A 22,345-nucleotide genomic window follows, 5' to 3' on the forward strand; every position below is an offset into this window, starting at 1 on the left:
CATTAAAACATACAACATATTGCATTCACTATTAAAATCATACCATCCCAAATCATAATCTGGGGCCGCTCCAAAGATCAATCGCACGTATGTCGAGGCTATTATTGCAACATAGATTCATCTCCAAAGGCTTGACCCCAGAGCCAGGTTTTCACTTACCTTCCGAAGGCCAGGAGGGAGAAAGCTGCTCTAATATCACAGGGAATTCCAAAGCTGAGGGGCCACCACAGAGAAGGTCCTGTCTCTCATTGTCACCAGACACTCCTGTGACGGAGGTGGGATCGAGAGAGGGACTTTCTCGGTGGTGGCCCCTCCACCCTGGAACTCTCTCCCCAAGGACATCAGACAAGCCCCAATGTTGGCAGTAGGCTCTTTAGGAAGAGCTTGAAGACGTGGTTGTTCCAGTGTGCCTTCCCAGAATAGGAAACTCCAAGCATCATGTCCCAATGCACTTTACCAGAGATTTAAGATTGTCTGCACACTGCACCTATTGCCAAACTCATCCATTTCACCTGGTCATGTCCAGCATTTTTAAAATTTTTAATCATTATATTTGGCCCGGCCATAGTTTTTAATTGCATCGTGGTGTTATTGTTTAATGTTTATTGCTATTGTTTAATGTTTATTGCTTTGTTTTATGAGTTTATTTATTGTTGTATTTGTTATGTTGTTGTTTTGCTAATGTATCTGGCATCTGCCTCTTGTAAGTTCCACCGAGTCCTTCGGGGGATGTTAGCAGGGTATAAATAAAGGTTTATTATTATTATTTATTAAGGACCTCCCCAGACGATCTTAATCTCCACAATGGTTCATAGGAGGAGATACGTTCGAACAGGTAAGGTGGCTGGATCCATTTAGGGCAGTGGTTCTCAACCTGGGGTCCCCAGATGTTTTTAGTCTTGAACTCCCAGAAAACTTAATAGCTGGTAAACTGGCTGGGATTCTGAGAGTTGTAGGCCAAAAACATCTGGGGACCCCAGGTTGAGAACCACTGATTTAGGGCTTTATAAGCTAAAGCCAGCACTTTGAATTGTGCTTGGTAGCAGCCAGTGGAGCTGGTGCAACAAGGGGGTTGTATGCTCCCTGTACGCCACTCCGGTGATCAACCTAGCTGCTGTATGTTGGAGCATTTGAAGCTTCTGAACAGTCTTCAAAGGCAACCCCATGTAGAGCTCATTGCACGAGAGAGAGAAATGGAAAGAAAGAAGAACAGAAGGATACGTAAACAAGCAGACTCCGTAGTCATACAATACATGGGATTTTCCATATAACATCTGGCTTGATTAAAACCAAATAGATTTACCATATTTTGCCTAGTAAGCACAGTAGCATCTTGGAATAGAGTTTGGAAAAGTTACTTTTCAACACCCCAATAGCCAGAATCCCCCAGTCAGCACTGGGCAAGCTTGCTAAGAGATACTGAGAGCTGTAGTGCCAAAACGTAACTTTCCCAGTCTTGGTGGTTGTTCTTACTGTCACCATGCCTCTTCCCCTGTTTAATGAATCAGACCATTTTTGATGGCCCCATGCCATGCCCAAAATTGAAAGGACAAGGACTTGTTTAAAAACAGACTTGGGGCATTAAAGGCATATTTCTTGCTTGTTCTATAATAAAATGCAAGTCATTTATGGCATTCCTTACTTTCCCAGGTAGTGAAGAGTTAATAGCATTCTTTAAACAATGAGCAGATGTTAATGTCATTATGCTGGATTGTTAACAACAAACACATTTCTTTTTCCTGCACGGGCCAATAGTTTCTGACAGATAAGTGCTGTTTTCTGAGAAGTGGTACACAGAAAGAAACAAAAGGAGGAGGGCAAAGAATCCAATATCTCCTGAATATTATAATTACATTCAAGGGTATCTCCCCCAACTTCTGTGTAAAGCTTCATATAATTGGAAAACTGAATAAATTGTTCATCATTTTTTAAAAAAATACCTCCGTGGGTTGCTGTGAGTTTTCCGTGCTGTATTGCCATGTTCCAGAAGCATTCTCTTCTGATGTTTTGCCCATATCTATGGCAGCCATCCTCCGAGATTGTGAGGTTTGTTGGAAACTAGGTAAGTGAGGTTTATATATTTGTGGAATATCCAGGGTGGGAAAAAGAACTCTAAAATCTGTTTGAGGCAAGTGTGAATGTTGCGATTGGCTACTGTGGTTAGCATTGAATGGCCTTGCAGCTTCAAAGCCTGGCTGGTTGCTGTCTGGGGGATCCTTTGTTGGGAGGTGTTAGCTGACTCTGATTGATTCTTGTCTGGAGTTCCCCTGTTTTCTGAGTGTTGTTCTTTATTTACTATTGTGATTTTAGAGTTTTTTTAAATACTGGCAGCCAGTTTTTGTTCATTTTCATGTTTTGTCCTTCTTGTTGAAATTGTCCACATGCTTGTGGATTTCAGTGGCTTGACATGGTGGTTGTTAGAGTGGTCCAGCATTTCTGTGTCCTCAAATAATATGCTGTGTCCCCAGACATTCCACAGATATATATACCTCACTTGCCTAGCTTCCAACAGACCTCACAACCTCTAAGGATGCCTGCCATAGATGTGGGTGAAACATCAGGAGAGAATGCTTCTGGAACATCACCATGCAGCCCAGAAAACTCAAAGGGACTCAAAACCTTATTATTATTATTTAAAACACAATAAGATTAGTACACAGCAAACAAGATCACTGTGCTGGTTGTTGTATTGGATCACACGTCGGACACTTTCCAAGTGTCTAGGACTGTGCGATGTATCGGCGAATAATGCGTGCAGATCCCAGTAAAGTGGCCTTTTGCAGCTGACAGATAGTAATTTTGTCAGCGCTGATTGTGTTTAAGTGCAGGCCAATGTCTTTAGGCACTGCACCCAGTATGCCGATTACCACTGAGACCACCTTGGCTGGCTTGTGCTAGTCTTTGCAGTTTGATCTTTAAATCTTTGTATTGTGTCAGCTCTTCCAGTAGTTGTGTTGTTTTAGGTTTTTTTGGGCTATACTGCCATGTTCGGTGGCCCCCGGTGGCGCAGTGGGTTAAAGCACTGAGCTGCTGAGCTTGTTGATCGAAAGGTCGCAGGTTCGATTCCGGGGAGCGGTGTGAACTTCTGCTGTCAGCCCTAGCTTCTGCCAACCTAGCAGTTCGAAAACATGCAAATAGGTACTGCTCTGGCGGGAAGGTAACGGCGCTCCATGCAGTCATGCCGGCCACATGACCTTGGAGGTGTCTATGGACAACGCTGGCTCTTCGGCTTAGAAATGGAGATGAGCACCACACCCCAGAGTCAGACATGACTGGACTTAATGTCAGGGGATACCTTTACCTACCTTACGGCCATGTTCTAGAGGCATTCTCTCCTGACGTTTCGCCTGCATCCTCAGAGGTAGTGAGCCGCTCTGTTGGAACTAGGAAAAAGGGTTTATATCTGTGGAATGACCAGGGTGAGACAAAGGACAAAGGAGCTAGGTGTGAATGTTTCAACTGACCACCTTGATTAGCATTTGATGGCCTGGCAGTTCCTAGCGCAATCTTTTGTTGAGAGGTGATTAGATGTCCCAGATTGTTTCCTCTCTGCTGTTTTGCTGTTGTAATTTTAGAGTTTTTTTTAATACTGGTAGCCAGATTTTGTTCATTTTCATGGTTTCCTCCTTTCTGTTGAAATTGTCCACATGCTTGTGGATTTCAATGGCTTCTCTGTGTAGTCTGACATGGTAGTTGTTCGAGTGGTCCAGCATTTCTGTATTCTCAAATAATATGCTGAGTCCAAGTTGGTTCATCAGGTGACTATGGCTGACTTCTCTGGTTGAAGTAGTCTGCAGTGCCTTTCATGTAGTTCCTCTACAATACTGCTATTGCCTGAGATTGCAACGTTAACGACCCATACTTGGTTTTTATTTATTTAAATGTATTAAATTATTATTATTGTATTTTCGAAGGCTTTCATGGCTGGAATCACTCAGTTCTTGTGGGTTTTTTTCGGGCTATATGGCCATGTTCTAGAGGCATTTCTCCTGACGTTTCGCCTGCATCTATGGCAAGCATCCTCAGAGGTGAGGTCTGTCCTCACCTCTGAGGATGCTTGCCATAGATGCAGGCGAAACGTCAGGAGAAATGCCTCTAGAACATGGCCATATGGCCTGAAAAAACCCACAAGAACTGAGTATTATTATTGTTATTATTATTATTTGTGTGCATAGTTGGCATTTACATGGGCTTCTCATCTGAAACAGTGGCATTTGCTGACATGTCGGCTCACCTGGAATGTGGTCCCTATGGCAAACAGGTCTTTGTAAGTAAGCAAACACCTTTGCATTGAGTTTCACATTCCAGCCGCTCAGTGCTCACTTTGACAAAACCAAACTAGAAAAAAGAAGAAAAATACTTAAGGCAGCAAAGATATCCACTTACCTGTTGCATCATAATGGAACAGCTGAGGAAAACCTGTAGAATCCCTGCTCTCTTGTTTGGAAATAATGGCCTTGAGTTTTGCAGTTGGGTCTCTATTAGGGAGAATACAGTAAAGGTGGTGCAAGGGGGGGGGGGAGGTTGGGATCATATGATCTGTAGTGCAAAGAGACTAAGTGAGCGGAGGAGGGATCAGAAGAGATAGTCGATCAGAGGATTCAGTTGTGGCTGCTGTATAATACATAGCAAAGGGCTCAGTTCAGAACTGTTAGCTGGCAAGTTAGTAAGCAAATACAGCCAATATCAACCCTGGCTGCTTGAAGGCAAAAGGGATATTTTTGCTCCCTGGTTCCACTTTCTGCTCCTTCCTCCAACAACTCCCATCTGGATCTGCAATATTCCAGGCATGATCAGTGGAGAATATTGCAGGACAAACATCTCAGGTCTTTCCAGGTGAGTTCCTGATTAATTTTGCTAGTGATGGGGAGTGGGTGGGTGGGTGAGATGTGTGTTTGTATGAGCATAGGAAATGCTCATACGGATTCCAGACTTTCTTTTTAAACTTGGAAAACCTGGCTCTGGCATTTGAGGGAAGGAAAACAGAAAGAAGTTGCGACATGTTGAAATAGTTGTGAGCAAATGCTCCAACTTTGCCTGATTCCCTGCTTTCTGAACCAGATCTGGTTTTTCTATGAAGACAGCCTTAACTTTGAAAGGATGCAAAGACATTTTGATCTGGCTCATAGGCAGACTTCTTGGTTATTAATATTTGCTTGCTATCATTCATAGGTCACTTTCCTCAGTGTGAAATTGGGGGCCCTTCCACTCAGCCCCATATCCCAGGATATCAAGGCAGAAAATCCCACAATATCTCCTTTGAACTTGGTTATCTGAGTCCACACTCCAAAAATGTGGGATTTTCTGCCTTGATATTCTGGGATATAGGGCCCTTGGATGTTGCTTAATCTCTAGATCAGTGGTTCTCAATCTTCCGAATGCCGTGACTCCTTAATATAGTTCCTCATGTTGTGGTGACCCTCAACCATAAAATTATTTTTGTTGCTACTTAATAACTGTAATTTCGCTACTGTTATGAATCGTAATGTAATGCAGAATGTATTGTCATTCCCTGGACCAAATTTGGCACAAATACCTGACACACCCAAATTTGAATACTGGTGGGGTTTAGGGGGGTGGATTGATTTTGTCATTTGGGAGTAGTAGTTGCAGGGATGTATAGTTCACTGACAATCAAAGAGCATTCTGAATTCCACCAATGATGGAATTGATCCAGACTTGGCACACAGAACTCCCATGACCGACAGAAAATCCTGGAAGGGTCTGGTGGGCATTGACCTTGAGTTTTGGAGTTGTAGTTCACCTATATCCAGAGAGCACTGTGGACTCAAACAATGATGGAGCGGGACCAAACTTGGCACATATACTCAGTATACGCAGATGTGAACACTGGTGGAGTTTGGGGAAAATAGGCCTTGGCATTGGGAGTTGTAGTGGCTGGGATTTATAGTTCAGCTACAATCAAAGAGCATTCTGAATCCCACCAATAATAGAATTGGACCACACTTTCCATGTAGAACCTCCCATGATCAACAGGAAATACTGTAATTTCAGATGGTCTTTGGTGACCCCTCTGACACCCCCAGGTTGAGAAATGATTCTCTAGGTCAATACTGTTCTTTGTGGACATTAGTACTGTAATGCGAAAGGGTGGAGAAAGAGGACATACTGATTGTATGGTATTTTTTGGAGAAATTGTATCCTTTCTGACTTTGTGCTAGGTTTGCTTCCAATTAAATGTCTTAGGCTAGGAATGACATCTCTACCGTTTCTTTTTAAAGTGCCTTGACAAATTTTGGGAAGTAAGGAAATGTGTAGGATTAAACTAAGTGTTCATCCAGACTGATCAAAAGCATCAGAAAGTCTTTGATTTTGTTCCACTTCTTATTTTTATAACTTGAAAATCCATACTTTCTGTTTATCCCAAAATAATTTCAGTCAATCAGATTAGAGATTTTCTCTGTATGAATTAATAAACCAGCCTAGCTGGTTTATTAATTCAATATATAATTGGAAATAAAAAGATCAAAACCTGGGTCTTTTAATTAAGTTTGGATGCACACTAAGGGCATGAAGTCTAGGAGTAAATTGATACCCTGGGAAGACTAAGAACATATGAAACCTTTAAAATACAGACCAAACCCCATTATCCACATGGGACACCTTCCAAGACCTCTTGTGGATTCATGAAAACTTGGATAATAGTGAGCCCTATGTTTTGACTATATGTGGTCTCGAAGGATACCATAGAACCACACTGAAATATATTAAGAGACACAGAAATACTTATGGGGGGAAAGCTGGCAGACTCACTAACCTTCCAGAATGTATACCAGTTGAAAGTGTACACAGGTAGGCAGGTATTGGTTGGAGAAGTCAGTATGGAAACATTCTTCATGTGAAGGAAAGGAAACAAAAGCCACTTTTATAGATGGATATTTCACTATATAGCACATCAATTTTCTAAGTCTTTTGATTCAGGTATAAGGAACATCTTCCTTATACCTTGCAGACCGCATCTCGGCCTACGAGCCCACGAGGGCCTTGAGATCATCCGGGGAGGCCCTTCTCTCGGTCCCGCCTGCCTCACAGGCACGTCTGGCGGGGACGAGGGAGCGGGCCTTCTCGGTGGTGGCCCCCCGGCTGTGGAACACTCTCCCTGCTGAAGTTAGACAGGCGCCCTCCTTGATGGCCTTTCGTAGGGGCCTGAAAACATGGCTCTTCGAGCAGGCCTTCAACTGAGTGTAGTTGAATTGACACTGGAATGAACTAGGACTACGAATTTCGGCTATGACCCCAGGACTTGACGAAGCGGATTTTTAGTATAAGTATATGTTATGTTGTATCTGTCTGGTTTGTATCGTCATAATTTCACTGTACACTGTCTTCTTTGTTGTTGTTCACCGCCCCGAGTCGCCCCCGGGCTGAGAGGGGCGGTCAATAAATGCAATAAATAAATAAATAAATAAATAAATAAATAAATCTTCAGTGGTCACAAACAGACTCACCCTCGGTGCATATCCGAGGGTGAATTAAAATTTAGTAAACTGAATCCTACTAAATTCCTACATCATGGATATTTAGATTTTTTCCCCCTCCCAGAACTAAAGCAAGTGCTTACATGGTGATCTGAGATTTTATTAGCAAAAGGTCACATTTATATTACATTTCGTAAAATCGCAGGCTGATATTAAATCTGTATATGATTTCCCCATGTGTGTACCAAGCCCCAAAGAACCTTTGACACCATCTTTCAGCAGCTCTGGAAATGCCCATGAATGACCTTCCCCCTTTAGCATGATTCCACCACTTCCTATCTCCAAATACTGGAAATGGCCAAAGGAAGGAAAGGTGGAGAGGCTGGCAGTCACAGAGGTGTCTCTTGAGTTGGAAAGCTGGCATAGGAAGGCTAGGCTTTTAGTATATAACAAAATAAGGCTGACTCAAAATGTCACAGTGTTCCTCTACCCAAGTTGACCACACCTTCTTTCAGGATGCTCTGTTCCATCTCTCTTCTGAGTTGGTTTTTATCTCTTTCCTTTGATGATAGCAGGTCAACATTCCATGGCAATGGATCCTTCATATTGGGCTGTGTCCTTCCCTTTAGTGTTTTTGTGTGCTTGTTTTGGCGTGTTTGTGCATACCTTTGTATTCTCTCCCCCCCCCCCCCCCCAAAGCAATGCATGTCTCCTTGTTTGATGGTGCTGTTACTAAATAGGATGACAGAGCATTTTTCTGAGAGGTGTGTGTTAAACCTTACATTATGGTTTGTGTGTTGGACTATGGCTTTGGGGACCAGGTCAAGTGGCAAACCTCTTCTGAACAGTCTAGCCAAGAAAACCCTTAAGCTAAGATCAGAAACAACCTGAAGGTACACAGCAATAACAAGGTGCCCAGCTAAGTGTGGTGTAGATTGGTGTTGAACTAGCACTGAAGGCCCTTCTACACATGCCCTAAAATGCAGAAGAAACTGGGATAAAAGGGTGCGGTGACTTAAATGACATTTAAGAAAAATGTGCACTGATTAAAATTAACAGTTGAAAAACACATGTTTAAAAGGTGCTCTTAAAACCTGATTTTGGCCAAAAATGCACCTATTTGCATGACTGTATTCGCATTCAGTAAAGGAAAACATGTGACTTCACTCCTATATGCTGGTATGGATTGCTTCAGTGCATGTGCTCGTTTTAAAATCTCAAAAGAGCTGATGAGGGCTGTATGGAGTCACAGACCCACAGGTGGCTAAATGGAAGCATAACTAGAAAGCAATTACAGCAAGAACTCTCTGCAACCATTCCTTTGTGTTGGTGTTTATGAAATTAAACAGAGTTTGAATTTACAATAGGGTGAGGAGAGATAATAAGAAATCTGCTTGTATGTACATTTCAATATCTGAATCAGCACATATGAGGTCCGGTGCATCTCCGAGGGTGAATTAAAAAAGTAAACTTTTGCCGGATATTCCCCATCCATCTTGCAGATTTTGAAAATCCGCTATGAACGAAGGTGTCAGGATGGTGGAGCACCATTTACCGGGACTGAGAAGTCTGTGATTGGACTTGCTATCAGGTCCTGTGATTTTATTTGGTCCATTTATTTGTCCTGCATTTTGACTCTGTCTGGAAGCACCTTAAGATGATCAAGGTGCTTCCAGACAGAGTTAAGATGATCTGTCTGGAAGCACCTTAAGATGATCAAGTTCAAATCCCCACTCAACCATGATGCTTATTGGGTGACTTTGAGCTCCTCACTATCTCTCAGGCCAACCTTCCTCACAGTACTGTCTTAAGGATAAATAAGACAGAGTAGAGTACCTTGGACATTACCTTGAGTAGAAGAAAGGTGCAATAAATAAAATGTAAATTAAAGAAATAAACAATCAATCAAACAAATAAATAATGTTACATTATAAGTTCATAAGGCTCTCCGGGTTCAGAAGTGGTATACTATTGAGTTACTAGCTGTTGCATATTAGTAATGGAAGAGTACTGAATCTGTGTCAACTTCCCAGAGACATCTGGCTGGCTGCTGTGAGAAAGGGAATGCTTTGGTTCTGATCCAGTAGGGCTTTACTGATGTTTTCAAACATGAGATTTGTACTACAACTTCCTAGTCAACAACTCAGTCGTTTAAGCCTCATTTACCTTTCAGGTTACAGTTGACTCTCCATGTTTGTGGGTTTCACTTTTGCGGATTTCTTAAATATGTTCTGTGTAAAAATTTCCTCGAGAACTTACAAAAAAGAAAGAAAAGAGTCAACCAAAATAGAGAGGATTTGTTCATAGGTGAACAGCCTGAGTTTGACAACAGATTGTTATGTAGATTTACATATGATGTTCCAAATGGTCTGCAGAAGTCAAAATATTGGTACTTAACAGAAGACACCCTGATGACAGATAGTAGACCTTGCACTTTGTTTAGACTGAACAACTATGCACGTGAATGATTGGTTGAATGATAGTAATACCATTTGTAGACTGAGCCCATCCTCTTTGAATGTCACCAGACCCCTTTTCATCTTGAAAAAAGTATCCAGATGTGTCATAAACATGAATGCGATCATTTCAAATTCAAGGAGATACTCTCAGAGCGCTCTATTCAAAATTTCATATGAACTGTAACAGCATTATGTTCCTGGGCTTCTCATGGATGCACAAAACCATGGATAATTGCAAACCCGATTGAAATGAAGGACTTCAGGCCTAAGGATACCATACAGTCACACTGGAGAACCTGGAAAATGCCTAAAGAGGACATATTTTGTCAGATCTGGTTAAATGAAACTGCTGTATTTTTGCATTACTGAAGTGACCACAGGAATTCAGAACAAGATCTAGGGCTGAAAGCTAGAAACCTAATTAGACTTTCTAATTTTTTTAAAGTTATGAGTTTGTGCTTTATTTTTTATTGCTGATGTGTTCCTCATATGTTAATGTGAGAAATTTTAGGACTAGAGGCTGATATCCTAATAAGGACAAATGAAAATGCCCAACGTTTAGTGGCGAGATTAAAGAATTGAGGAAGTGGATCATTCTGTCTCCGCTCCTGCCCATTTGAGAAGCATACGGTGTGGGTTTGGCGTGCTCAGGAGTGGTTTGGCTAGCTGGTCACGGGACAGTTTGTTCTGCTGTTGCAATCCCTTGTAGAGCCCATGATCACGACAATCTAGCCATCTTTCCTTTTCTTTTTGTGTGTGTAGTCACTTGTTGAGTCACATATTGGATGTGGCAAGAAAAGCTGAAATACCTAAGAAGGATGATGTTGGTAATTGCTTTGGAAACATACCTGCACGTATTCACAAAAACAAGGCATTTTCCAGCTATGGATATAATCTGGGACCCCATTTTAGCCCTTTCCCTCCCAGATTGTACCATCTCAATCTAGTCTTATTAGTCGTAATACTCATTTTCACATGTATTTTGAAGGCTACCAACTTGTCCAGAGGCATTTCTCAGGTGGCACAAAGAGCTGAAGGCAGGAGGGAGAGAAACTCCAGCTGCAGCAGCCAATAAAAGACTGGATTTAGCCCAACATGAAAACAAGTAAAACATAATTAAAAACTAAACAATAAAAAAATGAGAGCACTCAGCCAGTTTTGAAAAAAAATATTTCTTTTCCTGCTGGCAGAAGGATAAAGAGAGAGGGGGAAGCAACCTCGGGGTTGTTTACGCTACACAATTATAGCAGTTTGATGTCACTTTGGAGCCCTGGCTTAATCCTTTCTATTCCTGGAATTTACAATTAGAGTTATTTACTGTACAGCAATGCAGTTTCCTGGTAGATAATGCTAACTACAGTCAGCCCTTCATATTTGCTTGCATTAGGACTACTTTTTTTTTTTTACTCATGTCAGAAGCGACTTGAGAACATATTTCAAGTTGCTTCTGGTGTGAGAGAATTGGCCGTCTACAGAGACGTTGCCCAGGGGATGCCCAAATATGTTACCATTCTGCTGGGAGGCTTCTCTCATGTCCCCGCAAGCTAGAGCTGACAGACAGGAGCTCATCCCATTTTTGTGGATTCGAAATGGCAACCTTCAGGCCTAGCATTTAACACATGTGATGTTAAGGATAAGACGACTTAGCAAACTTCTACCACTACCAGTTTGAAAATGGCTGGATTAGGCTGGGCTCAATCAGTATATAAATCTTCTATAATCCTCTATGGTAAATCTCAGGAGTTAAGATGACATCACAATTATCACAATAGGACAAGTAAAAATAGCATTCTTAACCTAAACCCAGTGGTTGATTTCAGCCCATTAGTGAAGCAGGCTATTCCTTCCCTGAGCAATTGCCCAAAGGCTCAGCCAAAGTGCTCCGTTTCAGTTCAAATTGCGGACGCAGATGAGTCAGGAAAGACGGCCAACAGGGTTCAACAAGAATATCAGAGTTTATTTATAGCAGCTGCTAGTGGCTTTTCGACACAACAAATGGCGTCTCTGGAAAAGCCCCCGAGCATCAAAGGTAGTGTTCTTTTATACATCAAAAAGGGGTTCGGCTTTAAGAGCCGCCCCGAAGATTAAATCATTGGTTAAAAAAGCTGTCAATATTATAATTAATATTAAGCAATTAGCTCATATATTTTTAAGTTTCGCTTCGCAATAAGCAAGCCCCTTCTTGGAAACATGCAAAATACAGCTGAAAACATCTGCTGACCTTGGCAAGTTCTAACTTCAGCCTTGGCTACTTCCTTTTGCAAAGTTGGCAAGTCTCATGACCGATTTTTCACCCTTTCACAAAAAAAAACCTCATCTTTAGTCTGTCTTTGTCTCCCATATATGGTCAAGTCCATCCGTTCTCTTTCTACATGCAAACCCCGACAGCTTTAGTAAAAACTAAGCTGTGCTTTTTACCTTTTCTATAGCTGTACCTTTCTGCCTTATTCCCTCATGTTTTTGTTTTGCGAAGCGGTTTACAAAAGCGAGAGCAAATCAGCAAGGGTTAGATATTACGGATCTCTCCAATTATGCCCTTTAATGAGAGCTATCTTTTCTACCGAAGCTGCCTGATGCATATGTCTCTGGCAAACTTGAAGCAAAATCGGAAAACAGCACATTAGCAACAAAAAGACAAAACCGCATAGCATAATCACAAGTATTATTTCTCTAAGCCATGATGCTGAAGGAAGCAGAGACGTTAACCATGAGAAAGGTTGCCATCCATCTTCCTTTACGTTATGATTTATTAACTCTTGCAATTTTTCCAAATCATCTTCAATTGTTTGGTTCAGATTATGAAATTGGACCACGCACCGGCCCTTTATTATAGAACAGAATCCTCCTTTTGTTGCCAACAAATAATCTAGGGCTAGCTTGTGTTGCATTGCCATTTGGCTTAGTTCTTCAATTTCTGATTGTAATTGTCTAACTATTTTTCCTGTGGCATTTATGCTTTTCTCTAATCTACATGTGAGTCCCATGATACTCTTTCTGTTTTCTTGGGCCATTATTCCAGGATAGGACCCGAGGGTTAGGAGCCCTGTTATTAATCCTCCTCCTATCCTTGAGCCTCCAGTTTCGGACAGTTGTGAGTCTATAATCACTTCGTCTGAGCACTCAGGTCCTAGGGGTGCTATGGCTTTCAAAGATCTCTGAAGCCTCCTAGGGTGTTTAAGGACTCGTACAGGGAATGTCAGGTATCCTACCCCAACACATTGGTTTCCTCCTGGATGAAAATTGGTTGCCCATTTATCAAAGAAAAACCACATATTGGGATCTCTAATATGCCATCCTGAACAAATACTGCCTCCATTTCTCAGGGATGTGTAATTTGACTCAAACAGCGGGTACTCAGGGTACAGTTCCTTCCAGTCCGTGTCGGCCAGATTTTGTTTGTTAACATATGTTGAGTTATAGGTTCCATACAAATAAAACTTGTCCTGACAGTGAGTGTAATTTGTCAACCTTGTTAGGAAGGCTTTTCTGTGCTCCCAGCCTTTCCATTGTTGATTCCATGTACCCTTGTTTGCACAACAAAAACACATTCCTCTCGTGGTGGCAGTATATCTTATTCGTCTAAATTTAATGTGTTTTAATCCATCGGGGACCTGAGAAAATATGGTGGGATTTTGAATAGTTCCTTGTAACCCCCCGAGCACCACCTGGGGGTCAGCTATTAGGGTAGGGAGGAAAGAGAAGTCACCTACTTTCTCTGGATGTTCATATAGGAGTGCCACATCTTTTCCATGCTGATCAAACATGAATCTAGCATGCTCTTTTAGCCAATTTCCCTGTATCATAGTGATCATGTTTATAAGCATCGTATATCCAAAAACCGTTCGAACTCCTATTGGTTTTCTAGGGCATCTTTCCCTCCTCCCCATTATAATCTCTATCCACCACTTCCAAGATAGGGCTTTCGTTGGGCCACACTGCGTCATACTTGACCTGCGACGATCTGTTGTTCCCGAAGAGGTCAGCTTCATGGCCTTGTTGACCCCTCAGGGAGTTGCCGGACGATCCTGAGTCTCAGGTCACTCTGATCTGCCTTTTTTATCTCCCACATGGGGGGTGCCAGCTTGGCACGGGTGTAATGTATCCAAGGTTTAACTTCCTTCACTTTAATGGCAGTAGGGGTTGATATCAGCACAGTATAGGGCCCTCTCCACTTAGGTCCTAGTGGGTCAATCTTCCACTCTTTCACAAGCACCTCGTCACCTGGCGAGAAACAATGCAAAGGTGTGGTAGGATAGGGTGGATTTAACTCTGAAGTATATTGTGCAATTCATTTTATCTGTCCAGCCAGGGCTTGCACTTGTTGAATGGTTTGTTTATCTCCAATCACATGTTGGTCTCCCCCTTTGTCCAGTATCGACCTCAAATTTAATGGTGGTCTGCCATATAGTCTCTCATAGGGGGTCAGACCTGTTCTTTTGTGAGGGGTACACCTTACTCTCAATAGTACCATGGGCAGTATTACAGTCCAACCCAGCCCTGTCTCTTGACAGATTTTTGACATAGCAGTCTTTAGAGTCCGATTCATTCTCTCAACTTTTGCTGAGGACTGGGGCCTATAAGCGCAATGCAATTTCCATTTTGTGCCCAATATTTGACACAGTCCTTGAATCACCTTGTGTACATAAGCTGGACCGTTGTCAGACCCTATTTCTAATGGTATTCCAAATCTGGGGATTATGTCCTTTAAAAGTGCTCTTGAAACTTCTACTGTCTTTTCAGTTCGGGTTGGGTACGCCTCTACCCACCCGGTGTAGGTGTCCACAAAAACAAGCAAATATTTGTAGCCCTTTTGCGGGGGCATTTCAGTAAAATCAGTCAAAATTGCCTCGAATGGGACGTTGCCTATGTGTTGAATTCCTGGTGGCTTTAAGGGTCCTTCTCGAGGATTATTTTTGGCGCATGTCCAGCATCTGTGTGCTGCTGCTGCTGTCAGGCTATGGAGTCCATCAATGTACATTTGCCGTTCTAGCAGCTTAGCTAAGGCTGTCTTACCCAGGTGTGTGTTGGAGTGCATATGTCGGACTATGTGCCACGCCATATCCTTAGGGACATAAACGCGGTTATCTGGCATCACAATGACCTCTCCCTTCCATTCTCCTTTTTCCCCCAAAGCCCAATTCTCCTCTTCTTTTGTGTATGTAAACTTTTCTAACGGGGGATCTCTTATTACCATCACAGCCAACAGGTGCTGCCTATTGTGGGGGTGCTTAGCTGCCTCTCTTGCGGCCAAATCAGCTAGTCTATTACCCTGTGTCACTGGGTCTTCTCCCCTTTGGTGTCCTTTGCAATGCATTACAGCCACTTTGTCCGGGTCCCAGACCGCCTCCAGGAGGGCCACAATCTCAGCTGCATTTTTAACGCCCTTTCCAGCCGACGTAAGGAGTCCCCGCTCCTTGTACAGAGCTCCATGGGCATGGAGCGTAGTAAAGGCGTACTTTGAGTCCGTGTAGACATTGACCCGTTTTCCCTTTGCCAACTGCAGTGCTCTGGTGAGGGCTATCAATTCAGCCCGTTGAGCGGAGGTTCCCGGGGGGAGCGACTCTGCTTCCAGAATCTCTCCCCCCCCCTGTACCACCGCATATCCTGCACGCCTCTCACCGTTCTCCATGAAGCTACTGCCATCCGTGAACAGGGTCATGTCTGCCTTGGACATTGGTACGTCCTTTAAGTCAGGTCGGCTGGAATATACCTGTTCCATCACCTGAATGCACTGGTGGACTGTTTCCTCTCCTGGGGCAGGCAACAAGGTGGCCGGATTTAAGGTGGCACAAGTTTCTAGGGTCACCATCGGGTTATCGCACAACACCCCCTCATATTTTGTCAGTCTCTCATTTGTGAGCCAGCGCGGTCCCTTGGTGTCTAACAGCGCCTTTACATGGTGTGGTACTTTGACGGCCAGTGGCTGTCCTATGGTCAATTTACTTGCTTCTTTTATCAAATCTACTGCTGCTGCCACTGCACGAAGACAGGGCGGCATTCCCTGTGCTACCGTGTCTAACTGTTTTGACAGATAAGCCACTGGTCTCTGCCATGATCCTAATGTCTGGGTAAGCACCCCTATAGCCACTCCTTCTTTTTCAGACACGAACAAGTCGAACGGTTTTTCCAAGTCTGGGAGCCCGAGCCTCCATTCCTCTTCCATGGGTATTGTCAATTCCATTTGGCCATTGTCTAAAAATTTGGATTTGTGCTCTTAATTTTGACAAAATGTCTCTTCCTAATAATGACACTGGGCAATCAGGGTGATATAGTAATTTATGACTCACATTATGGCCTGCCAGATTACATGTCCGTTCCTGTAGAAAAGGGCATTTCTGAATTTTTCCTGACAGCCCCACCACTTTGGTGACTTCTGCGCTGGTAGGACTAATAAGTTTGTTCACCACTGATCGTTCTGCCCCAGTGTCCACTAAAAAGTCAACTTGCTGGTCCCCTACTTCTATAGTGACCATCGGCTCCCCGGGGTCCAGCAAAACGAGAGCCTGGTCAGTTCATTTCTCTTCCTCCGCATCCTCCCATTCTTCTTCTGCTATTGCAGCCACTACTGCTTCCCTCTTCTGGTGTGGAGTATAGCCTCCACTGCCTCTTCCACATCCTCTATCTCTTTCTCTGCCTCTGTCTTGACCTCGTCCTTCGCCTCCTTCTTCTCCTGACACCTTCTCTGTACATTCTCTCTTTTAGTGCCCATAGCCACTGTTAGCGGGGGTGCATTGGGAATTGCATCTCGCTGCCCCCGGTAACTATGTTCTTCCGCCGGCTCTTCTTCCTGGGCAAGGACCTTAACCTTGACTTTCCTTTCCTTCTTTCTTATCATCATACACTGTACTTCTTTACACTTTCGGACCCAATCAGGATTTTGGGTCACCACGTTGTCCCAGGCATCAATATAAATATATTGATCCGGATGATGGTTAGCACAAAATTTTTCTACCTGCCTAATCTTCTTTAGGTCTCACGACCCCTCTGCAGGCCACCCAAAAGGAAAGGTGGGCCATTCTCCTGTGCACAGATTCCTTAATCTGTAGTCCTTAAAATCCCCTGGATCTCCCTGACTCGATGTAGCTACAAACTTGTCAAAGTTGTCTAGCATACACTGAAGCGGAGACACTGTCTTTGAGTTCCTCCCACCCATGGCCTCTAGTGGGGAGCAAACCTTGACCTAGACGCCCGGACACTCGACGGCACGTTTTAGGAACTGCAAGGTTCGCCCCGTCCTCCCACTACCCCACGGGATACTTAGTGGTCCCCCTTCCCCCAGCGCTGGTGTGTGTTACCTAGTGTCTTACTTGACCACTTATACTTGCCGGGCCTCTGTAGACGTTGGAACAACCTTCGTCCCCCGGACTTTCCTCCTTTTGGATCCTTCTTATCACTCCTCCACTCCCAGTTGATTTCTTGAGAACCCGAAGAGTTGCGATTTACCTTGATCAGCAGCACCGACAGAAGAGGGGAGTGTCGCAGCCGGTTATTAGTAGTCGGGGGCCCCCTTTGTCTCGGCTAACGGCAATCGCCCCTCGCGCCCCTGATGCTGATCAAAAATCGTCTTGCCAACAAGATCCGTCTTCCCCGACTCCGGCCCGTCTGAATCAAATCTCGGTGGAACCTCCAAAAATGAAGCAGGCTATTCCTTCCCTGAGCAATTGCCCAAAGGCTCAGCCAAAGTGCTCCGTTTCAGTTCAAATTGCGGACGCAGATGAGTCAGGAAAGACGGCCAACAGGGTTCAACAAGAATATCAGAGTTTATTTATAGCAGCTGCTAGTGGCTTTTCGACACAACAAATGGCGTCTCTGGAAAAGCCCCCGAGCATCAAAGGTAGTGTTCTTTTATACATCAAAAAGGGGTTCGGCTTTAAGAGCCGCCCCGAAGATTAAATCATTGGTTAAAAAAGCTGTCAATATTATAATTAATATTAAGCAATTAGCTCATATATTTTTAAGTTTCGCTTCGCAATAAGCAAGCCCCTTCTTGGAAACATGCAAAATACAGCTGAAAACATCTGCTGACCTTGGCAAGTTCTAACTTCAGCCTTGGCTACTTCCTTTTGCAAAGTTGGCAAGTCTCATGACCGATTTTTCACCCTTTCACAAAAAAAAACCTCATCTTTAGTCTGTCTTTGTCTCCCATATATGGTCAAGTCCATCCGTTCTCTTTCTACATGCAAACCCCGACAGCTTTAGTAAAAACTAAGCTGTGCTTTTTACCTTTTCTATAGCTGTACCTTTCTGCCTTATTAGTGGGCCCATTGAACTGTTCATTAAATGAAAGTTGATTTTTATGAGAATTCTCTCAGCTTGATGAATCTGTTGTTTTGTGGCCATTAGTGGGTAAAGTGCAAACCTCCAGAAGTTGTTGGATTACTATTCCCATTCTTCCCAGATAGCATAGCTGATCATGAGAATGCTGGGAGTTTCAGTCCAGCAGAGTTGAAAGGGCCAGACTTCAAACACTCCAGATTTAAGCAGTTGTAAAGTAAGGGTTTCCCCTGACATTAAATCTGGGGAGTGGTGCTCATCTCCATTTCTAAGCCAAAGAGCCAGCATTGTCCATAGACACCTCCAAAGTCAAGTGACCAGCATGATTGCATGGAGCACCATTACCTTCCTGCAGAAGCAGTACCTATTGATCTAGTCACATTTGCATGTTTTCAAATGCTGGGTTGGCAGAAACCAGGCCTAACAGTGGGAGCTCACCCCTCTCCCCAAATTCAAACCGCCAACCTTTTGGTCTGCAAGTTCAGCAGCCCAGTGGTTTAACCCAAGGGGTGGGCATTTGTAGCCTTTTAAAATATCATCAGAGATTAATATATATACCAGCTATCAGTTGAGTGGTCAACGTGAATGCAGGCCAGGAGAGATAAAGTACGCATAACATTAAATTCAGATGACTTCGGTTCTTATCTTTGTTCTCTTATAACAACATCTCCCTTTTTCTATGTTTTGAATGGAAGCTAATTCTGTATTTCCTGCATGTGTATATGTATACATGTGTGTCCTAGATGGCTTCCAAGTTCCATATCTTCAACATTTTGCAGCTGTAAACAAGGATATGTGTGGCTAAACAACATCACAGTGCAGAGAAGAACATACAAGCAAGGAGACCCTGCAACAGAGTTCCATCAGACCTCACTACCTCTGAGGATGCTTGCCATAGATGCAGGTGAAACGTCAGGAGAGAATGCCTCTAGACCATGGCCATATAGCCCAAAAAAAACTTACAACAACCCAGACCCTGCAACAGTTTGCTTTTGCCAAAGCCTATTGGGATAAGCAAGATTCTGCCACCTTCTCCCCTTTTCCCTGCTGAATTCATTGAGTGCAGACTGGTTTGGACATTTGCACGTAATTTGCAACTGTTGAAGTAAGCTTAGGACAAAGAGGGAAGGTGGGAGGAGGATGAAACTGGGACATTTTAAAAAGTGGGATCCCTACCAGTTGGGAAGATTGGTAGTTATTAAGTGAACCTGTTCTTTCCTCTAGCAGAGCAGAATTTTGTAGATATAAAAAATACCCCACATTACTTCTCAGCAAAAATAGCATCTGTATATCTAGTACTAAAGGCAGGGGGAGCAAATATGCCTGGCCTCTTCTCTCTCTTCTACTTGCAAAGACAGAGCAAAATTGCTTCTTCTCTGTTCTTCTGCCGCTCCTTCTTTCTCTCTGGGCTGACCTCCTTCTGCCCACCTCCCTTCCCCTCATTGCTTCCTCCTGGAAGGGAACTGGAATGCAAGGGAAAGCTTCCAGATGGATGTCAGGGAGGAAAGGGAACGAAATGCAAAACAGTAAAGAGTGGTGGAAAACAACACAAATATATTCTGCTCATTTTTGGTATGTTCTGACAAGTGACCGTCAGTAGCTCCGGAAAAAGGAGGAGAGGGTTTAATCACCAACTACACACTCCGAGGGAGGCCAAACTTTCTTGCTGCCAAGTGGAACAAAGCAGGCAAGGAAGACTGTTCCTTTTTCCCTGGTAGGGTTTGTGGTGAGGAGGAGACAACACAGGCCTCCAATGTTTGCTCCTAATAAAGGGTACATCTACACCAGTGGTTCCCAACTTTTTTTTTACCAGGGACCACTTTGACCAGGGACCACTCTCCGACATTAGTACCAAAAGGACTACGAATCAGTTTTTGGTCACCTTTAGATTCAGTTTGGTTATTTGGGGTGCTGATTTAGAAACTTGCATTGGATAGACCACGTCATCTCTAGTTTTGGAAACAGAAAACCATATTTAATAAGCCTCGGCACTATAAGAGGGTTTTTGTGAGACCAGTCATTCTTATTGCAATGGTGTAGTAAAGGTGAGGCCGCAGACCATATTTTAGTTCTTGGGGAACACTGGTGGTCCACGGATGACAGGTTTGGAACCACTCATCTATACTGTAGAATTAATGTAGTTGGACACCACTTTAACTAAGGTAAAGTTTCCTCTTGACATTAAGTTTAGTTGAGTCTGACTCTGGGTGGTGCTCATCTCAATTTCTAAACCAAAGAGCAAGCGTTGTCCATAGACGCCTCCAAGGTCATGTGGCTGGCATGACTGCATGGAGTACCGCTACCTTCCCACCATGGAGTCCCTGGTGGTGCAGTTGGTTAAACGCCTGCGCCGGCAGGACTGAAGACCGACAGGTTGCAGGTTTGAATCCGGGGAGAAGTGGATGAGCTCCCTCTATCAACTCCAGCTCCTCATGCGGGGACATGAGAGAAGCCTCCCACAAGGATGATAAAAACATCAAAATCACCTTGCAGATGGGCAATTCTCTCACACCAGAAGTGACTTGCAGTTTCTTAAGTCGCTCCTGACACAACAAAAAAACACAAAAAAACCCTTCCCACTGGAGCAGTACCTATTGATCTACTCACATTTGCATGTTTTCGATCTGCTAGGTTGGCAGAAGCTGAGGCTAACAGCGGGAGCTCACTCCGCTCCCCGGATTTGAACTGCCAATCTTTCAATCAGCAAGTTCAGCAGCTGAGTGGTTTAACCCACTACACCTCCGGGGGCTCCATGGCTAAATGCTATGGAATCATGAGAGCTGTAGGTTTATAAGATCTTTTTCCTTCTCAGCCAAAAGGGGTTTGTGCCTCACCAGACTACATCTCCAATGGTTTCACTGCATCGAGCCATGGCAGTTAGAGTGGTATCAAGCTGCATTAATTCGGCAGTGTAGATGCAATCAGGTTGAAGTGATTGGGATTGGAGACATCAGCAGGAATCCATAAATCCTGTTCAGTTGGCTTGGTTTGTAAGTTTTTAAGATAGGCCCTGAAACTTTTAAAGAACTCTTTGTCAGAAGCATGAAAGCTAGAAACTTTGCATCAATTTACCTTGTTTTAAAAAGGAATGTTAATCATATGTTAATCATATGTTTTTAAAAATCCTCACTGAATTAGAAAACATTAGAAGAAGAAACAAGTCTTACCCTGCTCAGAATTCCAGTTTTGATTCTACCTAACCACTAGCTTTGCTTTATTTCAATGTTTATATCTCCTAAATGCTGTTACAGCTCTTCCTGGAGATTTTTTTTTTACATCAAAACTATGTCAGAGCTGTATGATGTAAAATGTGCTATAGCATGGTCTCCATACCTATGGTTGTGTCTATTTCTGGATTTACCATGGAAATGTGAAATCACAAATAATAGTGAAACTGTTGACATGAATTAATGACATGGCTAGAAAGAGAACACCTTTCTAGCATTTCTAGGGCCTTCAGTGCAATTCAATGAACAGCTTCCAATGGAAGCATACAATAGAATCATGTTACAGGACGTACAAAATGCCTAGATACAAGTAGGTTACATTGTGGGTACCCGTCCACAGATGTGAGGGTCATGTTGTATTTTGATCTATGACCTGAACTTGCACAATGCTTATCAATGGACAAAATTCAGCTCGAGAGACCAACAAAAAGACTTGAAGTTGGAACATCTACTCCAAACAATTTGTAGAGTTGACTTTGCAATGTTTTTACAAGTAATTTGGAAGCCTGATAACAATGTTTTGCAGAGTGGTACAATACTTACCTTTTAAAAAACAGATCAGAGCTCTACTATGTGAAGTATTCTGTGTCTTATTTGGTAACCTCTCATGTTAAGAGTCACTAGAACAAAGGGAGAGAGCAAAGTTCAAAGTGGGAGAAAGAGATTAGTCTTGCAGTCAGGAAAGCCCCACTCAAAACAGGAAAGATGACACATCTTTCTACTTAGTGGCTACATGCAAAAATCCTAAGGAGAGAGTGCATGTTTATATATGAAGTAGGGAGGACAGATCAAGAAAAGACAAGCATACTTATCTGTAGCTGGAATGGATAGACAGAGAGGCACTTGAGTTAGAAAATTCATGACCTGGTTGCTCTCTACTACAGTAACTAGGATGTGGGTTAGATTTGGTTAAAAGCACCTATTGGCTTCCATGTGGTGTGTATAT

The 22,345-nt window shown here is 43.2% G+C and overlaps 1 protein-coding gene and 1 long non-coding RNA gene across 9 annotated transcripts in view; one reads left to right on the forward strand and one right to left on the reverse strand.

Annotated features, from left to right (window-relative positions):
* Positions 1–22,345, forward strand: part of CALD1 (caldesmon 1) — a 216,700-nt gene that overhangs the window by 147,304 nt on the left and 47,051 nt on the right. The window contains exon 1 of one of the 8 annotated variants that reach the window (XM_060776654.2): positions 4,554–4,836. The exons of the other annotated variants lie outside the window; for them this stretch is intronic. Coding sequence (XP_060632637.2) covers positions 4,790–4,836 — 47 coding nt within the window. The 5' untranslated portion in view covers positions 4,554–4,789. Of the gene's footprint in view, positions 1–4,553; positions 4,837–22,345 lie in introns of those variants that run through there. 8 annotated transcript variants of the gene reach the window in all.
* On the reverse strand, positions 11,835–17,546 carry LOC137097209 (uncharacterized). The gene is made up of 2 exons (XR_010910059.1): positions 17,342–17,546; positions 11,835–14,119 (listed from the first exon to the last, which is right to left on the reverse strand). It is a non-coding gene; the product is annotated as an uncharacterized lncRNA (long non-coding RNA).

Source organism: Anolis sagrei, chromosome 5, assembly GCF_037176765.1.
Source record: "Anolis sagrei isolate rAnoSag1 chromosome 5, rAnoSag1.mat, whole genome shotgun sequence".
NCBI classification, from domain to species: domain Eukaryota; kingdom Metazoa; phylum Chordata; class Lepidosauria; order Squamata; family Dactyloidae; genus Anolis; species Anolis sagrei.